Source organism: Podarcis cretensis (genome assembly GCF_951804945.1).
Source record: "Podarcis cretensis genome assembly, chromosome: 14".
Taxonomy (NCBI): Eukaryota; Metazoa; Chordata; class Lepidosauria; order Squamata; family Lacertidae; genus Podarcis; species Podarcis cretensis.
In genome coordinates, this window is record NC_137183.1 from 14,168,538 (window position 1) to 14,194,916 (window position 26,379).

General features: G+C 42.4%; 1 protein-coding gene across 3 annotated transcripts in view; it reads right to left on the reverse strand.

Annotated features, from left to right (window-relative positions):
- The window catches only part of FBN1 (fibrillin 1), a 215,608-nt gene that overhangs the window by 62,106 nt on the left and 127,123 nt on the right, over positions 1-26,379 (reverse strand). For all 3 annotated transcript variants that reach the window (XM_079953094.1, XM_079953095.1, XM_079953096.1), the window contains 10 exons: positions 25,795-25,845; positions 22,611-22,736; positions 20,899-21,126; positions 19,166-19,291; positions 18,786-18,914; positions 16,928-17,053; positions 13,883-14,008; positions 12,416-12,538; positions 9,170-9,295; positions 6,926-7,051 (listed from right to left, as the gene is read on the reverse strand). In XM_079953094.1, the coding sequence (XP_079809220.1) occupies positions 6,926-7,051; positions 9,170-9,295; positions 12,416-12,538; positions 13,883-14,008; positions 16,928-17,053; positions 18,786-18,914; positions 19,166-19,291; positions 20,899-21,126; positions 22,611-22,736; positions 25,795-25,845 (1,287 nt within the window). The remainder of the gene's footprint in view (positions 1-6,925; positions 7,052-9,169; positions 9,296-12,415; positions 12,539-13,882; positions 14,009-16,927; positions 17,054-18,785; positions 18,915-19,165; positions 19,292-20,898; positions 21,127-22,610; positions 22,737-25,794; positions 25,846-26,379) is intronic.

Here is a 26,379-nt window from a genome sequence, read left to right on the forward strand (position 1 = left end):
ATCAAGTCTCTTACAATTCCTGCAGGACCACTGTGAAGCAGGCTGCTACTCAGCATGACTAAAGATACCCAACACAGCCTCTAAAAATGAAGAGCAAAATATTCATTGACTTTACTAAAAGTAAGAGCACAGTGTCAAGACTGTATAAACATTTTCTCTATCTATCCCCCCCCCCTCCAGATCTTGTTTCCTTGCAAAGTTTCCCTTTGAGCGTAAAACTGTGGCAGGCCAATAAAAACAAACATTCCGGCCCAAGGATGACCCTACATCCTCAGCCCGCCCCACTGCTTCTTCCTACTAGAGCACATGTCTTCTTATCTTTGTAAGGAACGTCGATTAACGTGATGTGAGGGCTCTGCTTTATTTTCCAGGCCAGTTTGCGTCACACACATAGGAAGCAAAGTTGCCTTGAATGATTTGTTGCTAGCACAAAACACAGTCGATTTCCATCTAAGAAAGTCTGCGGCAGCCTGCACTGCTCTCAACGAACAGTTGAGTGTGGGGCAAGCCAATGTTTTTTGAATATTGTATTCTGTCCAAGTCTATACAAATTAAAAGCAAAAACAAGGCTGTAATAAAGGGCCGCAACACACCAAGAGGCCATGTGAACCGGTCCCAAGACTCCAGGGTTTGAGAGCAAGCACAGAAAAACAACCCCATCCCAGCTCTCACACTGAACTTATACTGTCCCACTGAACTAAAACAGAACATAAATTGCTCTGCCACCAGCCCAGCAGCAGCTATCAACTTGGCCTCTGTACAAGAGTCATATTGTTGTGAGCCACCCTGAGAATATTTGTGTTGAAGGAAGGCATGCAGATAAATAAAACGTACACAGTGGAAACAATGGTGCATATGACATCAATTAAAGCAATGTACATAATGCAAACTAATGCATTGTTTAAAGTGAAAGGGACCTTAAAGATAAAGGTAAACGGACCCCTGACCATTAGGTCCAGTCATGGCCGACTCTGGGGTTGCGGTGTTCATCTCGCTTTATTGGCCAAGGGAGCCGGCGTACAGCTTCCGGGTCATGTGGCCAGCATAACTAAGCCACTTCTGGCGAACCAGAGCAACACACGGAAACGTCGTTTACCTTCCCACTGAAGTGGTACCTATTTATCTACTTGCACTTTGACGTGCTTTCGAATTGCTAGGTGGGCAGGAGCAGGGACCGAGCAACGGGAGCTCACCCCATCGCGGGGATTCGTACCGCCGACCTTCTGATCGGCAAGCCCTAGGCTCTGTGGTTTAACCCACAGCGCCACCCACGTCCCAAAAGGGACCTTACACTGGCCCATATCCTAAGTCCTCACCCGCTCTGTGACTTCTAGGTCATATTCCTGCCACTATGTGGATGTGCTGAGAGCTGCTCCCAACCTTATACAGATGCAACAGGAGAGAAAGTGGATAGCAACTTTCCTCTCCATTTCTCCCCAGCCCTGGGTCTTGGGCAAAGTAGCGGCTGGTGGGGTTGTACAGGCAGAGTTGTTCATCTGGCTCCCAGTGCCATGTGTCACTGCTGAGGAGGGGCGAAGTAGCAAGGGCTTCAGTGTGAGCACAGTGGCAAAAGCAATGGACTGGCTCCACTGCTATGCCTACACCACGTCAAGCTCCACCGCTGTGCTCCTCTCCATCATGCAGCAACATGCATCGTTGGGGAGGCAGGTAGGCAACATGGCTCCACCCACCGCTATTGGGAAGATGCATCTTCGTAAGGTTGCACATTTTGTCCCCACATCAACTCTTGTTTCCCACTTGACCTAGGATGAAACGTCGCATGATGTGCTGTTTCTCTCTTTCTCCAGGTTTATTTTTTTAAATATGCACTTTAAAAACAAGCAAATGCATTTCTCAAGTGCTAGAGAGGTGACAGGGTGCGGGTATGGGCTTTTCTCCTGCTCATAGAAGCACGTGAGCGGCTTCAAACAGGGCTTTTGAGAAGCGCTTCAAGGCAGCTTCAGTGGCCCCATTTCAGCTGAAACAGGATTGTGGGGGGCACATTAAAGTGCTTCTCAAAAGGGCTGTTTGAAGCATCCACCCCTTCTTTAAATGACGGGGGAGAGGGGTGCTTCAATAAATGTTTAAGAAGCACTTTAAGACAGCTCCTGCTCATCCTGTTTCAGCTGAAACAGGATCACAGGAACTGCTATTAAACTGCCTCTGAAAAGTGCTGTTTGCCTTGTCAGTTTTGTCAGCTGATGGGCATGCTTGGAGGAAATGACCTCACGGGCCAAATTGGACCCCCCCTGGTAGGCCAAGACTGGTCTGCAGGCCAAAGGTTCCACATAGAGGAACATGCTAGCAATATATATTGCAATGCTTCTAATGACTAATTAGGCTACATAGGTTATGGTCCATCCAAAAGCTATATGCTTTAAACTAATATTGTTTCCTATGATTTCTTTTGCAGTGGCACTGCACTTATTTCCCAGAGAAAAGCTAAAATAGATGTGATAGTTCCAGGGCATGTGCAGAGTTTAGATGGACCAGGCATTGCAAGGACTGTTTTGTCATTTGCTAGTGGAGGATTTGATAAATACATTGAGCATCAGATGTACAAGAAATGTGAAGCTTTGATGAAGTATAGGAAGTTGGAATTAGGGCTGGGTTTTATAAAGTAGTTTCTGACTCCCTGCTTCCAAACACTTTCTGTGCTGTATTCCTCATTCAAGCAAGATATAGCTGGACGTATATCAAGCAAGACGTAGCTCAGCTGACTCAACTCACTTTCATTTTCTGATAATTAAAAATGATGGCATGAATCCCACCCAGATTTCTGTCACAGGTAATATATATCTTTGCATATAACCAAATATTTCTATGAACTCTGCCCACATTCTTACTAAGAACTGAAGTGAAAACAGATTAACATCTGTATAGAATGGGGCTGCATGTCAGTGGGTGGATTGCAAACAAAGTTAAATGATTGGGGGTGAAGGGGGAAAACATGTTTACTTGTTAAAATGGAAACAATCAGTCATGACTAAAGAGATGAAATATGTAGATGCAACTGTAATAGAACTCAGAGGACATTATGTGGCTTTTCTCATGAACAAAGAGACTACTCTTGAAAGTTGTATTCACATTTTTGCAATTCTCAAAAAAAAAATATGTGTTGGTGTCTTTGGCATGTCAACAGAAAGAAGAGAATTCACCCTCCATTGTCAAGCTATTCAACCCAAATGCACACATTTTTAATGCTGTCACCAAATGCTGTGTCACTGGGGGCGGGGGGAGATCTCCTGTCTGGGAATAGGAAACAAAGCACTTGGCTCCAGGTCTGAGCAATAAAATAGGCTACAGACATTTTTAACAAAGGAATTTGGACAGTTGGGACAAAAGGAGGACCCCTGTTCCTCTTCCACGGGCAGCTGCAAATACTGTGTTCACATTCAAGTGAGCAGTAAAAGGAACACATACTTCACACTGGCTGCCAGAGTGCTAAACTTATGATAAACACAATACACAAATGTTCGGGGGACACATTCTCACAACTGAGACCACCCCATTTGTCCTACCCCTTTGAATTTCATTACACTACTGCTGCAAGCTTCCCCCTTGCATTGCAGCTGGCTACACATGCACTCTATTCATTGCTTTTTATTTTTATTATTTATTTATTTATACTTTTCAAGTTTATACATTTCACTAACTTTACATTCATTTTGACATTTCCAAACTTGACTTCCATCCCCTTCTTTCTGCGGTTCCTTAAATTTTGTCTTTATTATCTTCTGCATATCCAAACTAACTGAATTTGTTCATTAATTCATCTTCAAATATACGTGTACTCTTATAGAACTGCAGGTTGTTACAATACTCCTGCCAATGTTTTTATATAATTTATCTGTAAATATTCAATAAACTGTTTGCATTCTTTTATTAAAAAAAAGTTATCTTGATTTCTTATTCTTCCGGTAAGTTTCGCCCAGCACTGTATTCATTGCTGGTCCTTCCTTAGGTTCCTAGAATCTGCTGCCGTTTTTCTGAACCCTCCTTGTATCAACAGACACTCTCTTCTTCCTGTATCTTGCTGCTCAAAAGCAGCAGAAGCGAGTGCACCATGGCAGTAGGAGGAATGCAGAGAGACAATGCCACCAGCATCTTCAGCTGAAGCAACCCAAGGTTGCAAGTTCTCATCCCGCGGAGGGAAATACTCCCCCATGGCAAAACATTCCTACCCCTGGAAAGCTAACTTACAGAAAGGCTCCTTGCATACTATTCTCCCCAACATGCTAATTTTTCTACGGCAGTGTTAACACATCACAGTAAAACCATAGCTAAGATTTGTTCTTTGCTTAGCGTTGTTTGTTCAGAGCAAAATGAACCACAATCCCTGGTTTGGACGCAACACTAAAGCCCCATCAGCACTAAACATTTAGAGCACTATGACGCCACTTTAAACAGTCATGGCTTCCCTCAAAGAATTCTTGGAACTGCAATTTGTTACGGATGCTGAAATTTGTTAGCAGACCTACAATCCTCAGAGTGGGAACTGCAGCTCTGTGAAGGCACGATAGGGGTCTCCTGATAATTCTCATGACTGTTTGAAGTGGTATAGTACTGCTTTCAAAGCATAGTGCAGATGGCTCCTAAGCTGGAGGTCATCGCTTTTTGCTCCTGCTGGCGAGAGACTAGGAGCAAAGTGTGATAGATCTCAGTGTTCACTGCAAACTATGCTTACCCATGAAGTGGGCTTTTGGGTACGAAGCTTTCTCTGGAGGGTGGGGTAGATTTGAATGTGGGATTCCCACATCTAGACTAAGAAGTGGTACTAACCCCAAATGACTTTTTAAAATCTATATATCTATCTACAGCAGGCATCCCCAACCTTTGGCCACCCAGATGTTTTGGACTACAATTCCCATCATCCCTCACCACTGGTCCTGTTAGCTAGGGATCATGGGAGTTGTAGGCCAAAACATCTGGAGGGCTGCAGGTTGGGGGTGCCTGATCTACAGAATGCTGGAAGGTTGGTCCAAGAGGGAAAAAGCAATTATTGCTTAGATCCACAATCATGTATGCATATTCATGGCAGGAGACAGCTGTTACTAATGAACAGGGATACATGATGTTCCCACACTGCTCTCACCTAGAATCGTTTTCAAATATTTTTTATGTCTGTTTTACAACATTAATTTCAGTTTCCTAGCAGAAGTGACTTATTGGCTGATGTATCTGTCCCACTCTGAGACTGCAAGAGTAGTGTTTGTTCTAAACCTGCATTAAAAAAATTAAATTAACCATATGCTTGTGTTTATATTTTAGGCAATAGCTATGATTTGGAACCCCACTGCTCAAATACCAACATCCTGTGTTATTAATGCAACTGGCCTCTGAGCTTGTAAGTTTGAACTTCAAGTGCTTTTGGCTGGTGAACGAAATGAAAATCATGTATGTTTTGGTTTTGCTGACATATCTTGATATAATTCACTTAAAATCAAGAATCTGTACTGCTGTCACTTTGAAAGCACAAGGAGAGAAAGCTATTTAAGCACATACTATTCACCAAAACATTTGGAAAAGAGGGTCTGCTATTTGCACACAAAGTGTAGACTTTCCAAATCCAATATGGTCTTGTTGACGTGGTCCTTGGTGGTCTTGTCACGAAGCAGTGAATTACATGCTGTGTTAGTTGGTCCAGTCTTGCTCACAACATGGAACTTTGCCAATAACTTAGGTGGAATAAAACTTAGTATAAAAAGTTTTGCTGGAGTAAAGGTCAGTTCTCATGTTACATCTTCCAGACACAGGAGACATTCCTAAATCTGTATGCATAGTGACCTAGTTAGGCAAAACACAGCCCTGACTCAATGGCCCACTTCACATGTAACATTAAATCCCAGTTAAAAAGTCAGTAGTTTGGGAGAAGTGAAGCAGGGACTTTTGAGCATCGTGCACTTACAGACTGCTTGTTCAAATATATCCATAGTTAAATTTTAACTACGGTTTAACGTTACATGAACAGCAGGCTAATATATGAAATCCAGGATTACAAAATAGGCTTGGAGTTTTATGGATTTCTTATGGCGCTTAATCTATTCACTGCAAAATCACCCACTGGTTCCAAGCCAAAGGCACCCAGGAGTTCTGGTGTGTACATGGTGGTCCTGTTTATCCATGAACACCTTTAGTCATGTTAACTACAGAGGAATTGAGTCATACCTGTGTGCTACCCATTCACACAGAGCACGTGGACAGATACAGGAGTGTTTCCTGCTTTTACAGATCTGCGACTTGAGAGCTCACCCTCAAAATCCGCAATCTGAGATGCCATTGAGCACAGGCAAACCTCAACAATTTGGATAGGAATTAAATGTAACTGGATGAAGGATCATGGAAAACCCATACTTCCTTTGCTGGACCACAAGCGTTTTAAATCAGTAGCCTTTAGAACGAGGGCCTACTGCTATCCCCAACCTAGAATGTGGGGTTTTTTTTAAAAAAAAAATCATATAGGTCCATCCTTCTCCTTCCTTCAAAAATAATTAACCAGAAAAATAACAAAAAGAAAGTGTGCAGCCTACCCTAGAGCAAGCAATGATATACCAACTGAGCTTTTTAAATGTATTCTTAGCAATTATTTTGAAGATGAGAGAAGCAAAGCATTCTCCTTGTGCCAGATGGCAAAAAACAACTGGCAACTTTCAAATCACTCCACGGCTATAAAATTAACCACGGATGTATTATGAAAGTGGCCAGTTTGTTGAGTAACTGACCAGCTAAGCGCATGCCAGCAAAGCCCAGAAGATTGCTCATTATTTCTCTCTCACGTCAACTAATCTTAAATTTGTGCCCCAGAAAGAGGAATGGCATTCTGCTTTACCAAACAAATGGGCAACTATTCTGTTGACAAATATTTGTATATAGTTGTAAATGGGGAAAAAAACTATTTACATATAAGCATAAGACATATACATACCTGTGCAACCCGTTGTTCCTTTCTTGCCAGAATAACCCATATCACAGTGACAGATAAAGGAGCCTCTTGTATTCTCACAGCTTCCGCTAAGACAGATGTTCGGGTTCAGCTCACATTCATTAACATCTGTAGGGGGGAAGGGGTTATAGTTGTAAAAATCTTAAGAAACTGCTACTCACATTTCACTCTAGATACAAGTATTGTTATAAACTATTACAAAAAGGGAGGAAGTAGCTATGACATTTTTGGCAGGGGAATGATATGGTTTTGGAAACAGATCCATGCAGATTGGAGCCAAAGGATAGTATTCAACTGACTTCCACACATCGTGGTGAGACATTGAAATGAATGGCCATGACTGACTTAGGCCCATTAACGTCAATGGGTCTACCCTGAGTAAAAGTGAGTTGAAAATAACCCAAAGTCTTAAGCCATTTAGGAAGTTGAGGATAGTCTTGTTTCTAGCTCCTTGAAGGTAAACTCAAAACAAGTAACCTGGAAGTTTTCTTCCTTAGAGTTGTGATGGGAACAGAAACAAGCCCTGGAAATCTTCAGAGAGATTTATCTACCTCAACCCTCTGATGGCTGTTCCTATTCATTTGAATATGAGCATTCCCTTCTACTTCTCCACCCCCCCATTGGCTCCTAGTTTGTTATTTCCATTTTCATGAGCCCAGAATCTCTAAGAGTGAATATAGCTGGCCTATGTTTTCTTATTATATTCTGACTGTTCCTCCACCAATGGTATTAAAAAGTGCAGTCACCTACCAAGGTCTTAATGTTCTCCACTATCTTCTTGTGTGGAACATTTCCCCCTCCTTAGGGTAATTTCAATCCTAAAAGGTCTGGAATCATTCCACTGGAATCCCAACCCTGTTTATAAAGGCTTCACTTCTGAAGATCTGCACTTCAACTGAGGCTTCCTTAGCCTGTTTCACATTAGACACTTTATCAAAATGCTCCAGAAGCTCACAGAAAGGATTTTCACTCTTGATAGGGATAACATGCACAAAACTTATAGCAAGTGTGCTAGCTCTGCCCCTCAACCCAGCCATCATCAGCTTCTGCCAACTCCAAGACAACTGTGTACAGCAGGGCTGCCTCCTATACTCAGAGAAGCTCTCACACATTTTGGAACTCTGGAAAACCAAAGTTCCACACAAATGGAAGAATCCACAAGGATAGGAGACTCTGTCAGGAGCTCATCCTACATGAGTAGGACCCTGGTAGAGACACATGCCTGACTGGCATGTTCCTCCCTCCTGGTCGATCGTTCGGGAGCTTCAAAAGCTTTATTCTGCCCGAACATCACAGCGACCGATGCCAATAGACATCGGCAACACTTAGGGATCCGCAGAGTCTTCGCATCTTGCGTGACAGACCTCAGCAACTCATCATTTTGGCTAATCTACTTTATTTACACATGGAGCACTGCAACATGGCTCCCTCTCTCTTTAGCATCAGACAGCAAAGAGAAAAAGAACAAAGGACAAGAGTTCCACTTCACGGAACACAGTAACACAAATATCCTGTCTCCGTCACTTCCCACTTTGTGGAGTCAAAATATACACCGTCATGTGACAGACAAAAATCCCATGACTGCAATCATGGAGCAGGAATTCTAACAGACTCCCCTGCTGCAAACAGTCACCCTGGAAGATGCAGAGGGCCAGAGCAATGTGAAAGTGCATGGGTGGAGAGGGTGCACTCACGAAATTACTCTTTGCTCCTCAAGTGATTAGTTAAGGCCTGCTCAAAATGTCAGAATGGGGTTTGTGTGCCCTTTTCAGCAGATAATCTCAGAGAAAACAGAATACCATATTTTTCCATGTATGAGATGCCCCCATGTATAAGACAACCCCCAATTTGAAACTTAAAAAAAAATTGGGGGAAATATAGTCTTATCCACACAAAAATACAGTATGTTTTAAACATTTTCCTTTATTTATTTTTTAAACAACTAAACAGAAACATTTCTGTGTTCACCATCTTTGAAAAACAGGAGTCTTTCGAAGGCACTTTTATAAGGTTTCATCTGCAGCCAGCATCTTCCAAATGATGTGAAAATGACATTAAGCGATCTTGATAAGTAGTGGCAAACAATTGACTGCAATCTATCATCCACATTAGTAACAATGATGAAGAGTTACTGCTTGCTTGCAAATTTAAAACAAACCACCATCTCCTTTATTTTCATCACAGGCAGGTTACAAACAGGATTAGGGTAACATATTTTTTACTTGCCTAAACAAGACTTCATGTCATCGGATGTCATGAATCCATCATAGCAAAGACACCTGTATTCTCCAGGTATGTTAGTGCACTGGCCCCCATCACAGATGTTATGATTGTCTTCACACTCATCAATATCTGTAAGAGAAAATGACAAATTCTTAAGCAGTTGACACCCAAATCTATCCTTTCTGTCTTAGTTAAGTGATACTTATTTCTAGAAGCAAAAGTACAGAATTGCCACATTACATCTATTAAAGCTAAGGAAGTCCACATATAGATTTCTTTTGCAGAATAATCTTTTATTATAATATAATATTTTGCATCTGCTCTCTCTGCTGGAAAAAGCTTTGCAATATTTAGTATTTAAAATTTAACACTTATCCATACCCCTGTTTACTACCAGTGGCCAGGAAACTGATCTAAGATGCTGGAAATTCCTCTTTTCTTGCAGCTACCAAGCTGTTTAAACTTATTGGGTGATATCCAATGTCAGCCATACTCAGAGTAGATCCACTAAAAATCAATTTGTGTGATTTTAATGGGTCTACTCTGAGTATAACTTATTCTTTTAGGGGGGGAAACCCTCTGTGTTGTATAATTGCAAACTTTTATAAGTTCTCATGATTTTTTTCCTTGACAATAGCGCCACATACTAGCTTAAGATCCAAAACTTTGCTTGGTTACTCAAAGGAAATGTTTGCAAAACAAAGAGCTGAGCTGAGAACCCCCTCTCTTTGGAGAGAAAGGGTGTAACTCACAAGGAGATGAGTCCATTGTGTATGTTAGGAATGATGCAGCTGCAGAAAACTTAACTCATTTTAACTACTGGGTCCAAGAGTTTTCGGACCATTATTCATTTTCTGCTCAGCCAACACAAAACAAACAGATACTGTTCTAACTGTTGTTTTTGTAAGGAGATGCAACCTGGAAGACATCTCTTGCTGGCTACTGCTTTTCTTATTAATCACATGACGCTATCACACTCATCAGCTGTTTGGAACTACATCCTTAGCTGAACTGGCACAAAAAAAAACTTATTTGTAAGCCACATATAAATAATTTATTTCAAGCCTGTACATGGAAAATCTGCCCCACCTATTTCTTCCCCATTGCACTTCACGGCCTTCAGATACTGCTGACTGCCAGGGGGGCACCCTTCATCTCTGTACTGATGTATACATAACTGTCAAACTATAATAAAGGTAAAGGTAAAGGGACCCCTGAACATTAGGTCCAGTTGTGGCCGACTCTGGGGTTGCGGCGCTCATCTTGCTTTATTGGCCGAGGGAGCCGGCGTACAGATTCCGGGTCATGTGGCCAGCATAACTAAGCCGCTTCTGGTGAACCAGAGCAGCGCACGGAAATGCCATTTACCTTCCTGCAGGAGCGGTACCTATTTATCTACTTGCACTTTGACGTGCTTTCGAACTGCTAGGTTGGCAGGAGCAGGGACCGAGCAACAGGAGCTCACCCCGTCGCGGGGATTCGAACTGCCGACCTCCTGATCAGCAAGTCCTAGGCTCTGTGGTTTAACCCACAGCGCCATCCTGTGTCAAACTAGGATACCTCTGAGGAAATGGGATCTATTCCACAAAACCTTAAGCCATAATCAGTGGCTTTCTCAATAGGGGTACAAAGATTGTTGAGGCTTCCTCCCCGGATCAAAAAATAATTAAAAGCTAGCTATATTATAAATGCCATCATTTATTAGAGGCATTTATAATACAGCTAGCTTTTAATTAGAGGCATTTATAGTCCTTCAAGAGGTGTTGGGCACTGTATATGGTCTTTCTCTTTTTCTTCTCATAGCTACTCAGTGAGGTATGCAAGGAAGCATATCAGGTTTTCTTGGTCTGCGTCTAGCCACTGTTCCAAAGACGGCATGTTCCCTTTTCTCCTTTTCCCTCTGCCTTGCCTCTACCATACTGCCTCTCTTTTATTAAGGGACAGAAACATAATGCACAGAGAACCATGACTCTTTGACAGCCAGAAACCCAATCTTCAATAAGTGCTTGTGCCAGAAGAACTTGTGTTTAAACAAGCATTTCCCCACTGAAGGAAGCGGGCACCTTAAAATTAAAGCACTCTGGTAGAATATCTTTGTGCATCATGGTTTCCTGTTCCTAATACGTGGATGCTGTCACATCTGTGTAAAGAGGCCACTGCAAGAAGTTGGAAAATTGTACTTCAATACTGAATACAGATAACCTTTTAAAATAAGAAAGCTGTGTGTGCGGAGGATTATGGCCAACCCACATCCTTCCTGCAGAATCTTTGGCCTTTGAAGCAATACGCCTGTGCCCTTATTGCATAATTCCTGTGACTGTAATTTGTTTTAACTGTTTTAGTTCTGAATTTTAAATTGTGGTAACCCACCCTATGGCTAATACAACAACAACAAGAAGTTCCTTCCTGAAGCAAAAGGCAGAGTTATTTAATTTGAAATTGTTGAAAGGTTTTGCACTCCACTTCCCTAACCTCCAAAGTGGCCTGGTGCAGCAATTTATTTATTTTTCATTTGCTTATAAAATTATTTGTATGCCACCTTTTTTGGGATGTAACCCATCCATGGCATCCCACGGAATAACAAGAACACAAAATTAAGATCAGCAGAGGGCGCCATCTTGGTACACCTCCCTCAGTTGGTGGGAGTGGCCCAGGAAAGGGCACTCTCTGTGGCAGCCCCAGAGTTGTGGAATTCCCTTCCCACAGAGATGTGTCTGGCATCTTCACTATATAGCTTTCAGCAAATGCTGAAGATGCACCTCTTTGCCCAGGCTTTGGACACCTGAGACGGGTGTTATCAGGGCTCACCCTATTCTTGGGTATGTACTATGTTTTAACTGTTTTAAATTCTCAATTTTTAATTGTTGCAACATACCCCATGACTGCTGGTGAAGGGCAAGCAGTAATAATAAGAATAATGCAATGATCTGAAATAATCAGCATCTTAATAAAGTCTGCAGCATTAACAGTTATTTAAACATCCCATTAAAACAGTTACAGAGACGAATAAGGCTATTAATCCTGCTACATGTGGCTCCTGAATCTGATAGTTAGGGCAGCAATCCATTGCATAAATGTGTGGAAATACCACTGATCTCGATGGAACTTCTAAATAAACATGCAAAGGATTGGGTTGCAAAAATGGCAATGACGAATACATAAAGTGAGAATAAGGCAACAGATACGGCCAAAGAACCAGAAGCAGCTTGGCAGTGGCTGTCAGAATAAATGTTCACAAATTGACTTTACCAGTGCAAGTTCTGTGGTCTGGCATTAGTGCATATCCTGGTCTGCAGCTACACTCATAGCTGCCTTCCGAATTTGTACAGAACGTGTCGCAGCCACCGTTCATAATGTCGCATTCGTTAATATCTAGAAAGAAAGAAAAGACAATGTAAAGCACAAAATATTTTTTATTCCTAAAAAATATTTAAAAAATACTGTGAGGCTGTGGAAGTTTGAAAGTTCTCAGTGTGTTTTTAAACTGACACTAAACTGATTAGTATTATCTTAGGACACTCCAAAGTTTTCATTCCAATATGTTGCAGGGGTGGGGGGTGGGGGAATATGTTCAGACAGGAAAATCAAATAGTGGAATGTCCAACTGTCGGGCTTAAATTATAAAAGGGGGAAACTGATTCCACACTTTGAATTGTATGTTGATGTAGGTTGCATCTCTGCAGATTTCCTGCCCCAAGGGGCTTACAACCTTCAAAGGGTGCGGGGGTGTCGGCATTGTGGAGCTTCACGCTCATTTTACATCTGAAGATATGATGGGCTAACTCACATGAATCTTGGGGTGGGGCAAGTTTAATTTTTCCAAGGAAGATTCAAAAGGACGATTGGTTGAAGTGGCCCACCCTCCAGTTCTATCTACCTCCTTCTGAAGCTGCTCAGTAATATAGTTTCTTGCTTGGGAGAATGGGAATTGCAGTTTTCTCTGAATACTGAACTTAATTGGGAAGCAGAAGAAGTTACAAATCCCACGTTCCACAGCAGAAACCAATGCTCTTCAGCATTTTCCAGAATGTTCTTTTCCTCAGGAGCATCCCTGCCAAGTAAGGAGAGACTTGTCTATCTCCAGAAAGCCCTTCTTGCCACCAGTTATTAACTCTCCCTTGTCATAGGTAAGATGGGACTGGCAGGAGCAGCTGATTCTGAACCAGTTTTAAAGGGGCCTGGGCCCAACTTGGAATAAGGTGAAGCTTTTCAAACTAGGGGAGTTTGTGCTCTAAACTTCCAGAATTGTGTTCTCACGATATTGCAAATTGAAGGTGTTGCAGGAAACGCCCCCCCAATCATTCAGTTTGTACAAACATGACACACATACACGCTCACACACGACATACGCGACGTTTCTGTTATAAATTCATAGTAAATCAACCGTACATCGGATTTACACCGGTCTACTTTTATTTTGCTCCATGAAGAAAAGACTATCAAAGGGGATATCCAGTAGCACCTTAGAGACCAACTAAGTTTGTTCTTGGTATAAGCTATCGTGTGCATGCACACGAAAGCTTATACCAAGAACAAACTTAGTTGGTCTCTAAGGTGCTACTGGACTATATATATATAGATAGATATATCACTATTCTTAACTATGTTTTGTTGGCTGGTGCTCACAAATTTATTCCTTCTTGTAAGTTATAGTGTGTGTGCGCACGCGCACATATAACACCTACTACTAACCCATGAGGAAAACAAAGCTCTTACCAACACAGAACAATTTGTCAGGCGTGGACTGATACCCAGGGTTGCAGGCACACTGGTATTTTCCAATGAGGTTGACACAATGCCCGTTTCTGCACAGATTTACACTAAGGTCGCATTCATTAATGTCTATTTGAAAAGCAAAAAAGAAAGGCAGATGTTTAAAGTTCCTATGAACGATCTTTGTCTTCTACCTGCCCCTCACCACCACCCCAGCTGAATAGCTCATATAATTTATTCCATTTGTATTCCAGTTTCTTATTCCAAGAAGCTCAAGGTGGCATATACCGTGCTGCCCCTCCTCATTTAATCCCCAGAGCAGTCCTGTGATGTAGCCCTGTGATGGGCAGGGACTGGCCCAAGGTCACCCAGCGAGCTTCATGGACGAGTGTGGATTTGAACCCTGGTCTCCCAGGTTCTCGTCCAACACTCAAAACCACTACACCACACTGGTTCTCTATGTTGATGGTTGCACTGAGGACAAATATGAAGACCTGGTAACAATAGTGAAAACAGAATATAAAGTTGAAGGAGAAAGGGCTGTGCACTGTGCCCTAGGTTATGAAATCTGCCCAAGCGCCAGCAGCTGAGTTTTGGCTGCACAAGGCTAGATTCCTGCCAAGAATAGAAGAAGCTGCCAGGGATTTTAAGCCAAACTCCAGCCTGAGATCTACTCTCAGAAAGGTGAAAAGGAAAGAAGAACAGAAGAACTGCATTTCACCTGAATTTCAGCTTTGTTCATTTCCAGTTAAATGGAAGGATCCACTGCACATGGGCGGAAGTTAAACATGCACTATGGAAATTAATATAGATGAGTTTTAAACAACTCTGAAACTGGGGGAACCACAGAATCTGTAATCAAGTGGGGAGGGATCCTCTAGCTCAACTGAAACCAGGTTTTACTTCCTCACTAACTAGTTCCACTAGTGGTTAACATAAGCTTTGCCATCTGAAACATCACAACAAAACCTTAATTTTGTAACGGGGGCGGGGGAGAATCCAACTAAACTTTCATTTACAGACAGGGGCTTAAAGCAAGAGATGAAAGATTTCAGTTTTAACAGCACTGAGCCCCAGAGTTGCGTGGGTGGATTGCCCGAGTTTCTATGCTCAAAGAAAGCAAGTTTGTCAGGGAATGGGTTCGGGCCCAGACTTTGCCCAAACACTTAGGATTCTTTAATATGAGAGCAGTGTTTTGTTTTTTGTTTTTTTAAATAACAGGGGAAGGATTCAAACATACTGGAGCCTTATACCAAGTCAGAACTTTGGTCCATCTAGCTCAGAACTGTCTAAACTGACTGGCAGCAACTGTGCATGGTTTCAGGCAAGGGACATTCTCAACCACACCTGGAGGTGATGGGCAGTGAACATTGAACCTTATGCAAGCAAAGCAGATGCTTTCCCATTGAGCAGTGGTCCCTTTTATTATTATTATTATTAGTAGTAGTAGTAGTAGTAGTAGTAGTAACAGTAGTATTTTGATCCTATATTTGCAGTCTGAGCTGCTAGAGGAAAAAGCTGTAGCACATTAATTCTGCTGAGCATGTAGTTTAGCTCTTCCTTGCAACAGGTTTCAGAAACAAAGCACCAATGGGCAAGGATCTTGCTCCCAATGAGATGATCATTCAAACCAGGAAAACATAACTAACAGATACAGGAATGACTCTGGATCAGGGAACAGTCCACACAGCCCTAGGTCTTTGGGTCACTCATGGTGATGTGTTGTAATGCTCAAACTGTTCTGTAGATGGCTTGTGACAGAAAGTGATTGATCTGCTAACTCTAGGGGTTGTAGGCAGTGCTGACCCTACTAGACTCATTGGAATTAATGGGCATTACTAAAGTCCATTAATTTCAATGGGTCTGCTCTGAGCAGGACTAGCATTGGATACAATCCTAAGCTTGGCGTGTACCACGCTGAGTGTTAGGTTGTGGGTGAACATATCAGACAACGCAGCGATTCTTCAAACAGCTCTTGTTTATTCACAGGCCAGAACAGAACTGAACTGAAGGGTTCAGCCAGACTGCTTATATAGAGCTCCACTAGAACGCAACAGTAAAAATCTTCTGTAACTATCCAATCACTGAACGTCACTTTCAATCCCTTATTTGCATATGCGGACCTGAGTGAAAACTATCTACAGTATCCCCCTGCTGGCCCAGGGTGAGAACTTCAGTACATAACACTGAGCTTTAGAAAGAAGCAGACAGGCAAGCAGTTTCAGGCTGTAGTTTGTGTCACCTTTGCCAAGGCACTCTGACTACAATCCTGTTCCAGCCGTAACGTAACTACAGTGAGATGGTAGGGATATCTGTCCTGGGCATACCCAGGTGCAAAAATGGCTTTCGAAAGACAGCTGTTACAATTATGTAATGCCATCTTATGCATAGGCTTGGGGGGAGCAATGGGCCACACCAAGCAGCACTATTGTGCTTTCTCATTGGCCCTGAGTCTGCAGCCTAACACAGTAAATCACATTCAATCGATAAGAACCGGACACTGACGCTGAAATGCAAGCCGCAGAATATTTTGCACAGGAATTTCTGCCATATGGGGGATAATAAAACTGATTTACTTTACAAGTTGCTGAATGGATTATGATCAAGTAATACAAGTGGAAACATTTGAACACTTGAAACCACCATACAAATGTTAAATATTATTATTAATAACTACTACTACAACAACAATAATAATAATAATAATAATAAGTTTAATAAACACAAGTGGGCTGCTTGAACAGCAATGCCCATAGAGAATCTGTATCACTCTTTTCTTAAATCTAGCTCCATTCTTAACTCATCCCTGTACCATTTCCAGGAATGGGATAGAGAAAGGGGCCTAAATTTGAGGAGCCTTTCCTCTGTATGTGTAATAATGGGTCTGTTGAGAGGCACAATGATATCAGATCAGACACTGTGCAGATCTAATGCCAGCTGGATAATGCCACTGCCACAGAACAGGAACAAAAGTGTGAAAATGTAAAAAAAAACAAAATCTGGGAACTGCAGTGAACTTTCATGCAAGGGCTATTCCCCCCACCTTACCTATGCAGGCAGAGATGTTCTGAGCCAACTGATGACCTGGAGGACAATCACATTTGAAGCTTCCTTCGGTGTTTATGCAAACACCGCCTCTGCATAACAGAGGATTCCTCTCACATTCATCGATGTCTGAGAAAGCAGAACAAAAATGGGGGAAATAATGCATGTTAGAGCCGAAAGTTTTCAGCATACCAGAGAGACTGAAGTGGTGGCGCTAAGCCAAGAGTTTGCTTGGCCTTTGGAACTCCTCATGAAAACCCATGCATCTCCTCCCCACATGTCCCTTCCTCTCCTGCCAGTAACTGTTCTAACCATCTTCCAGCTGCTGTTTCCTTCTCTCTCCATGCCACATGAGACACTGTCTCTTCCCAAATACCTCAGCCCAACTCCCACAGAAATCACTCATGACTGGGATTCCTCCCCTGCCTAGTGGGTGGTTTCTTCATTTCCCTCTTGTCTGCTTCTCTGCTAAACATTTCTCTGTTCGCTCAAAGGAGATGTCTTGCCCAGCCCAATCTGTTGACTTGGCCAACATGCTGCAGTCAGCTCTGATCTGAACCACAGCAGTAGAGAAAGACCAGATAGTTGAGTTTCTGGTAGGAATCTGGGCAAGTATCTAGGATTTTGAGTGTGTGATAGGAATCTGAACAGAGATCTAATATATCTCCATCATTCTTGTCTATCTATATACAAAGGCAAGGAAAAGGGAAATGATCACACATTATACACCATCTGTATAGAAAATATTTCTGTGTATAAAATCCACAATGAGCAGATGTCCCAACGGGTAGTGAAAACACACAAAAAGCCTGAGGAGTTGTGTGTCTGTGGGTGTGCGTGACAGAGTGAGGTGATTCAAATTATTTTCAGAAATGTATGCACTTGTTTTAAGAGTAATAATCACAGCAGGACCTATCTTTCCTTTGACTTTGGCTGGCATTCTGGATAGCTTTTATGTGGGAGAGACAGGTTAGATCTTCAACCGTGAGTCAGCCATTGGGTGACAACTCTCAGAGTAATCTACCTCCCAGGTTTTCCCAAAAAAATATGAATATGAAAATGAATGGATGTGCATGCTGTCACTCAGTGTAGGAAACACTTCAGAAATGCAAAGAGAACAATATTATATTGATGAGAGAGAACAAAGACATTGTGTCTTATTTAAAGCCTGGAGTGATAGTGAACTCTGTTGCCAGACATACATTTTACACCTATAATACCTTCAGAAACTATCATAGCTCAAGGTGATATCATGTAGTATTATAAAATCTGTTACTAATCAGAGCTAATCACAATGTGGGGAGAAGGGAGAGATAATGCTGAAATATTGAGGATGAGCTAAAAGAAACCCTAGACTTTGTGAGTTGGCATTATTAAAAGCCATCAGTTTCATATTGGGAGTGAAACCAAAGCTCCCACTTATGGACCAGCCTTTGATCCAAGCAAAATAACAATGCTTGCTTTTCATTATTTTAAAATGAAAAGTCCCGAGCACAAAACCCTACGAATCCATATTGTGCTGGGATAACAATCTTTGGAGTGGATTCAGAATAAGAACTAGCGTCTTTTTAACCACACTCTATTCCCCAACCCAACTTTTGAACTTTGGTGGTTCAAGAAAAACTCCCAAGATCCAACTGAGCTGGCTATTTTGCAAATCCAAACCAGCCTGAATTCCCCCATTAAATTTAGGAAACAAAGACTTTGGATGCCTAAAGTGACACTTCTTCCCCACACCCTGCTTTTTCACAACTGTTCCAAAAAAAATGGAGTCCAGATGCAAACCAGCAGTTACTGGAACAACAATGACCTCATAAGGTTTGGTGAGCCCCCCAATCCAAATATGCCTTGAGTAACATACCCATGCAGTTTTTCATCATCATAAATCCACTTTCATAGCCTTCAAAGCATTCACAGTGGAAATCTCCAGGGGTGTTGACACAGAGTCCTTGGCCACACAAATCAGGGGAGATGCGGCATTCATCAATATCTGCCATTTCAAACAAAACCAAGTTATTTCAAAAGCAAACATATGCTGTATTGCAGTTTTAGAAATGAATTTTAATGGTCAACAAATATTTTATTTTGATTGTAGTTAACAAAATGTGCATATTGCTTGCTTGTAATAAAACCTATAAAATGCACTGAAATCAATAAAACACATATTTTGGATGTGCAAGTTGCAATATTACATTTACATTTTCAGCCACTACTGGACACAATGAAAACTAAGGAATTTACCTGTACAGTTCCTCTCTTCAGAATCAAGTGCAAACCCACTGTCACATTTACAACGGAAACTGCCAATGGTGTTTCTGCATTTTCCATAGGTGCAAAGGCTTGGAATCATTTTGCATTCATTGATATCTAAGACAGAGACATAGCCATTGTTAAAAGCAGTAGTTAAATCTAGTTAATTCTCATTTCATGAGAATGGCATCAGTGAAGCCCAGGTATAAATGACCAGGTTCAAAGTCTTTTAACAGATGCAGTTCACTGAATGCAATGCCCACATCTGAGTGTTCAAATTACAGCAGTGGTTCACACTCCTGTAACACTTCTGTACATATGAAACTGCACCCCCATTCATTTGATGCTACTCTTACAAAGCGTATTACATTTTCTTTATTTCTTCCGTGTCTGTGGTAGAAATGGGTTTTATGCTCTGTACCTCTGATCACTAGCAGTGATGCCTGACTAGATTCTCTGCAATTAGCACACCTCTTATTGAGTTTTATTTTAATCTATGACCATGAGGGCTAGACACATAGACGGTCACCCAAAACACAATTTCCTAGGTAGCAGATCTCACTGAATACAATGGGACTTCTGACTAAACATTCACTGGATTGTACTAGCAGCGACCTTCCCCCCCCCCTCTTTTTGCCTCATGTCTAACATCCCTTCAGGTCATATCCAGCACCTCTTCTAGGAATTCTTCTTGAATGATTTGCTAATTCAATTAATTCAGTGAGGAAAGTTAATATCCACGGTGGTCACAATTACTGGTTCTTTAAAGCATTTATTAGCAGCTAAAGAATTCTAATAACATTCCATCTTTATAAAAGAGTGCATTAACACTCATTCCAGATCAATACTCCTCTTTCAGGCCACAGGGAAGCCATTATTCACAGACCCCTCATCCTTCACCCTGATTATTCTGAATTCTCTTCCAGCTCCCTGACATGCTGAGCTCTACAAATACAGGTCCAGGAGGACCACAAGCAAAACCACTGCAACAAGCAAGAATACGTGTGCTTCCCTTAAAGGTAAAGGGACCCCTGGCCATTAGGTTCAGTTGTGACCAACTCTGGGGTCGCAGTGCTCATCTCGCTTTATTGGCTGAGGGAGCCAGCATACAGCTTCCGGGTCATGTTGCCAGCATGACTAAGCCGCTTCTGGCGAACCAGAGCAGCACACAGAAACGCCGTTTACCTTCCCGCTGGAGCGGTACCTATTTATCTACTTGCACTTTGACATGCTTTCGAACTGCTTGGTTGGCAGGAGCAGGGACCGAGCAATGGGAGCTCACCCTGTCATGGGGATTCGAACCGCCGACCTTCTCATCGGCAAGTCCTAGGCTCTGTGGTTTAACCCACAGTGCCACCCGCGTCCCTTGTGCTTCCTTTACTTCTGTGGAAATTATGGGGTTGTAAAGGAAAGCCAGTATCTGTGCTTGGTGTTTCTTCCCATGCCCAGCTACTCTATACACAAGGAAGGAAGGCAGAAGCAGCAGCAATACACACAAAGGTACAATAGCCACTGTGCCATGGTCATGTTGCTCAAGGAACACTACCCCCGGTAGTGTTACATCTGTGTTGCAACTCTCGGGCGATAAGCACGTGGTCTGGAACTTCACTAAACCCCAATTCCTGCCCATGTTGTGTGAGTTTACTCTGAGAAAGGAAAGAAGGAGTAACTAAATAAATCAGTTCCTCGGAACATTTTCCAGTACCATCGGTGGCTTTGCATACCTTTGAAAAATGGCTTTCCATTTATAATCTCTCCTCTGGTAGAAAACCCAGGTCCTCTTGGGCAAAGGGCTTCATATTCAGGCGTTCCCTTCTCAGGGCATTCATCACATTCGGGGCCCCAGGCTGCACCAACAGAACAGCAGCAGGCATCCTGGCGATGCCGGCCTCCTATTGGTTTTGTGCAGTCTTCGTCATCGTGATCCAAGTAGCACGACTCCAAGCGGATATCTGTTGAGGGTGGTTTTTTTAAAAAGCCATCAATAGATGGAAAATAAGCAGTTGCAGCATCAGCGCAGCAGAGCCCAACCACTAAGGAAATGTTACAACACGGAAACCCAGCCTAATACTCAGTGTCATATGGAGAGAGAAACAGGGAGTCCATATAAGGCAGACTGCCCTGGAGGGATGTCTCCATTTTCCTTCCACCATGGGATCCCTCTTCATAGAGGCTGAACCACACAGTGATACAAGTATGTCACCCTTTCAGCATGACAGTCTTCCCTTTCTAGTATTTTCCTTTTCTCATGAGAGGAAATAGCTGCCATCAACCGTACTGAAAAAGCAAATGGGTGCACTCAACGGCAGCCATGGCTGTACCCAGTGTTCTGTGTCTACAAGTGGTTGGGTTCTCATGCAAGTGGAAGAGTGCACAACAGACGGATCCAATACAACAGTTGCCCCATTGCGCAACGGATTGTGTCATCTATTATACAACAGAGTAACCAGCAGAACAATTCCACCACTAAGTGACTTTAACACTGGATACAACCCACAAAGCCTGCCTTCTACCCCAATGGAACCCAGTTTCCTAAGGATGAGTGGGGTTTCCCTTTCATCTTTCCCTTCCAAAATCCTTGCCTGGTGGGCAATGGGACCCCGGGGAGGCAAGTATCACATTCCAAGAACTCTCGGGATGCACTGCTAGGCGTGTTCAAAATGAAATGCACTCATCACGTGGCTTCATAGCACCCAGCAGTCAAGGGGTCCCCTAGAAGGCCAGCATGTCATTCAAGATTTGACATCTTTCCGCAGGGCCTGCAAGACGGAGCTGTTCTGCCCAGCCTTTGGGCTAGACTAAGTCTAAAAACACCCATTTATTTATTTATTTATTTATTTATTTATTTATTTATTTATTTTTTGATGGAACCTCTTATATGGGATTTGTATATAAATTTTCCCTCAGCTCTTTTTGCTGACCCATGTAGGACCAGCATGGATAGTTGGCCCCGGTGAATATTTGACGTTTTCTCCCCTCATGGCTTTGATCTATAGGCTACCACTAAAATGAGGCTGCATTTTAAGCTGCATTTTAAACTGTATTCTAACTTATATTTTAATCAACTGTTTTTGTTTTTAATGTTTTTACTGTATTTATATTCAGTGTTAGCCGCCCTGAGCCCGGTCTTGGCCGGGGATGGCGGGGTATTATTATTATTATTGACACATTCAAGCCATTAAAAAGCCATTGAGGGCTCAAAGCAGGGCAGATGGGGGGAGTGGAGGGCCACATTTGGCCCCAAGTGTGCGGGTCCCCACCCATTGGTCTTTTCCTTATATCTGTGATTACAAAATAATTGTCCCAGGGGAGTATTCTCTGGTTTGCAGAAGAGAATGAATATGTCCCTGCCCAAGCTGAAATCCTGACTAAGCTTTGGAGCCCAGGGTTTCATTCACAGCCTACTAGATTCGATTAAAGGTCCTCTCATGCTTACCAATACATCTCCGTCCAGTTGCATCCAGAGTCATACCACTGGGACATTGGCAGACAAAGGATCCCATAGTATTTTCACAACGTCCATTTGTGCACACTCCAAGGAACACTTCACACTCATTGATATCTATTTAAACAAAAAGCCGGAAACGCATGCTTTAAAAATGTCTACAAGGCAGAGGAGTGCAATACTTCCATCATACTAAACAGTCTCTTCAAGCATGACAATAACATGTTAATTTTGGTTTTGAAGCAGTACATTTTGGTTAGAAGTGGTTTGATCCAGCTATATCCAAAGCCAAAGGGAAACCGTAAGCCTTACTCTATGGGCTGCACCGTCTCTAAGCAGACTGATTCACAGAGGCAGGAGGAGAATCAGAAAACTTGGGACAGCGGGCACCCCAAGAACTATAGGCTACCACTAAAATGAGGCTGCATTATATTCGCATGTGGAATATTCGCATGTGGAAATGATTTGCCTTTCAAGAACTTTAAAATTAACCACGTTTTCCCATAGTTAGAATTAACTTCATTTCCCTGCATCTAAGGGATTGCTTTGTCTTAAAAAACAAACGTCAACCACAGTAGACAGAAGGTTGCGGGTGGCCACAGGAAGGATAACAATTAGAAAAGAAAAAAATTAAGGAAGAGCTTCATTATTGGACACAGTGACTCTGGAGGAAGAAAGCATAGGAAGTTGCCTTATACTGAGTCAGACCATTGGGTCCATCTAGCTCAACGTTTCCAGGTCTTCAGCCAGAAGACCCTTCTAGCCCTACCTGGCGGTATCAGAGATTGAAACTGGAACCTTTAGCATGCAAAGCAAATTGCCTAGCACTGAACTATGGCCATTTTCCATTCTGCAGTCAAAGGTACCAAGGTTGATAGATAATGACATGGTCAGGTGTTGCGTAACCAAGCCATGGGGATGATGGTGAAATAGTTTTGTTTTTTTAAAAAATAAAAGCTTAGGTAATAGTAGAGTTGTCGACTTTTCAACCCACCACTATAATTTTAATGACAGATATTAGCAAGGGACAATACAAACAAGCAGGTTGAAAGCACTACCTGTTGCTCCATCAAGCTGCTGTTAAAAGAACAACAGCAGGACAAGTCAAGTTTGTTTGTTTTTTTGCACAGCAGGCAAGCCATAGGAACCGGCAGCCTCTAGGGAAGATCTTCTTGAATCGCCTCCTCTGAAAAAATGCTTAAACTGATTGAAATTCTATGGGGTTCCATCCACATGTCAGAAAGTAGTGGAAAGTGAATCGGATATATTTGGGTGCTGGAAAATATGCTGGATCGATCAATATGAAATTACTGCAAGTTATATGTGAGAAAATCCTGTGGCCACTATCTTGGAAAAATAACTTTCCATCTCTCAGCACTCAAACATGTTCTTGTGATTTGGAATAGGTGGGGCAACATCTCTCTTGAGATCATATAAGCTATGTACAGTGGATTTGTGGTAGAAACGTTTCCAAGATATTTGGTAATTATTTGGAGAGAGAGAGAGAAGGGACAAGTTTGAGGGAGGGAGATAAATTTGTTCCTCCTTGCTTTTTTAAAAAAAATAAAATAAAAGCTATTACAAGACACATATGGGAATAATTTGTTTTTCAAATATTTCAGCTGCTCTGTCATGTCAGGTTGCACTAGTCACCATGACCCAATACAGTATGAAACCATTGGAACTTTGAGAAGAGGAATAATGGGCAAGATTCTTGCTGTCATTTAGATACCTTGTGCTCAACCAGTAGCTATGGGTACTCATCACAGTCTCCAACAGTGATGGCGCAAGTAAGGGAAAGGTGCCATAGGTCAGGACAAAGAGCTCCACCAAAGGGGAAGACATCATGGAGTAGACATGTATACAGCATCTCTTTAACTGCCTTAGACATCCACCTCTCATCACAGCTGATGGAAGGGGGTCTGGGCTTAATCCTGCTGGGCACTGCTTTGAGGGACATGCTAGCAAAGCAGACCGCTACAAAGAGCAGTACGGAAGACTCCACTCATCAGCTGGTGAGTGGAGAGTTCAATCCTGTGAGAAATGCACTGGCAAAGCAGAGCCCTAGCCCTAGCCCACAGGGCAACCTTGACAGGTGGATGGGACAACCCACCTTTTCAGTCACCTGAGATGAGTGGTGCTACCCACCTGACAAATTCGCCCTGTGGGGTGCAGGGAATTAAAGTTCTGGCTTGCTGGACCATACATGGTTCCCCACCAGCGCCTTCTTAGACTTTCTCATGACTGCTTTCCATGCCTTTATCACATCGGTCTTTTTATCAGTTCACTTCTTCAGTGAGCATTTCCGCTTCGTCTCCTATTCCCCAACCGCTGGTGTAATTGCCATGGGACCTTGTTCACCTTGATGGCTTCTCCTAGATCCCAGTGCATATCTGTTTTTCATAGATCTCAAGGGTTATTTGCCAGCTCTCCCCCACTTCTCTCCCCAACTCCCAGTGCAGTAATACTTTCATATCACATGCATTAGGCGAAGGGCAGTCTACACAGCCTGATTCTATGTGTGCGTGCAAACCATTGGTCACACAACACACCCTAGATATTTTTGCAGCCCTAGGTGTCACACCACAACTTCTCACATCAAACCCTTCTCCTCTGAAGCTATTTGAGAAATGGATGGTTGCTACTCTTGCAGGAAGAGAGGGGCATGGAGGTGTGCATGATCACATCTTTATGGAGATTGCATGGCCATCAGTTTCATTTCCAGTTCCATGAATTAACATGCTAGTATTCATTGATGTCCAATGGGGTTTAAGCAGCCTTTGTAAACCTGAAAAGTTTCTAAGTAGGGTTGTGTGTTACAGGTCCTGTACCATGCATGCAAAAGAATATGAGGATCATGCACATGGGCATATACAAGTCCCAACAACTAGCTGATTGCTGGAACTCCCATAGGTCCATGAGTGGCGTTATGCCCAATGATCATCTGCATGGACAAAACCAGGTAATTGCAGCGTTAGGCTGCCCACCTGTCAAATTTGGTTCACAGGAGAGCTGGACAAGATAAGGATCCTGCCTACCAGGCCAGATCTAATTCCTCATCCAAGCTCTAAAGATTTGTTAGACACTGTGATCTTCCGTAGCAATGTGAGAAATGGCACTGGAATTTTTTGTTTCTCCACTAACATGTTTCCAGTTCCAGAGCAATAATACATACCTTCACACTGTGTTCCTCTTACCCTGGAGAATCCCCTCGGACAGTTTGGATCTATAAAAGAGAAGCAAAGAACATTGTAGTCCAAAGCTCAAATTTCTTTCACTGAACATGAAACTGCATCTGAAACACAGATCAGACCTCTTCTGCATGGAAACTTCCAAAATAACAACAATTAAATGAGCAATAACAGTTAAAGGAAGGGGCTGCAGCATGAATAAGGGACACAACACTGATTCTTAGTGCAATATTAAGCATATATACTCATAAGGATGTCTCACTTTGTTCTCTTTTGACAATTAGTGCTCTAATAAAAAGTTAAGACTAAACCCACTTATTACACAGTATTTATGTGGTATGTTTGCTTAAGGCCCCTTTGTACATTACAAAATTATCATGTATGCAATGTACATGTTAGGGGTAATGTAAGTTGAGCAGGTAATGTGTATAACAACCTGTCACGGTACACATCCATCCATGGAAAACTGTGCACACTTCCTGGATAAATATACATAATCTCCCACTAGTCTTTGGGAATGTGCAAGACCCTTGGAGTCCCTTCCAACTCTACAAATCCTACGAATATTC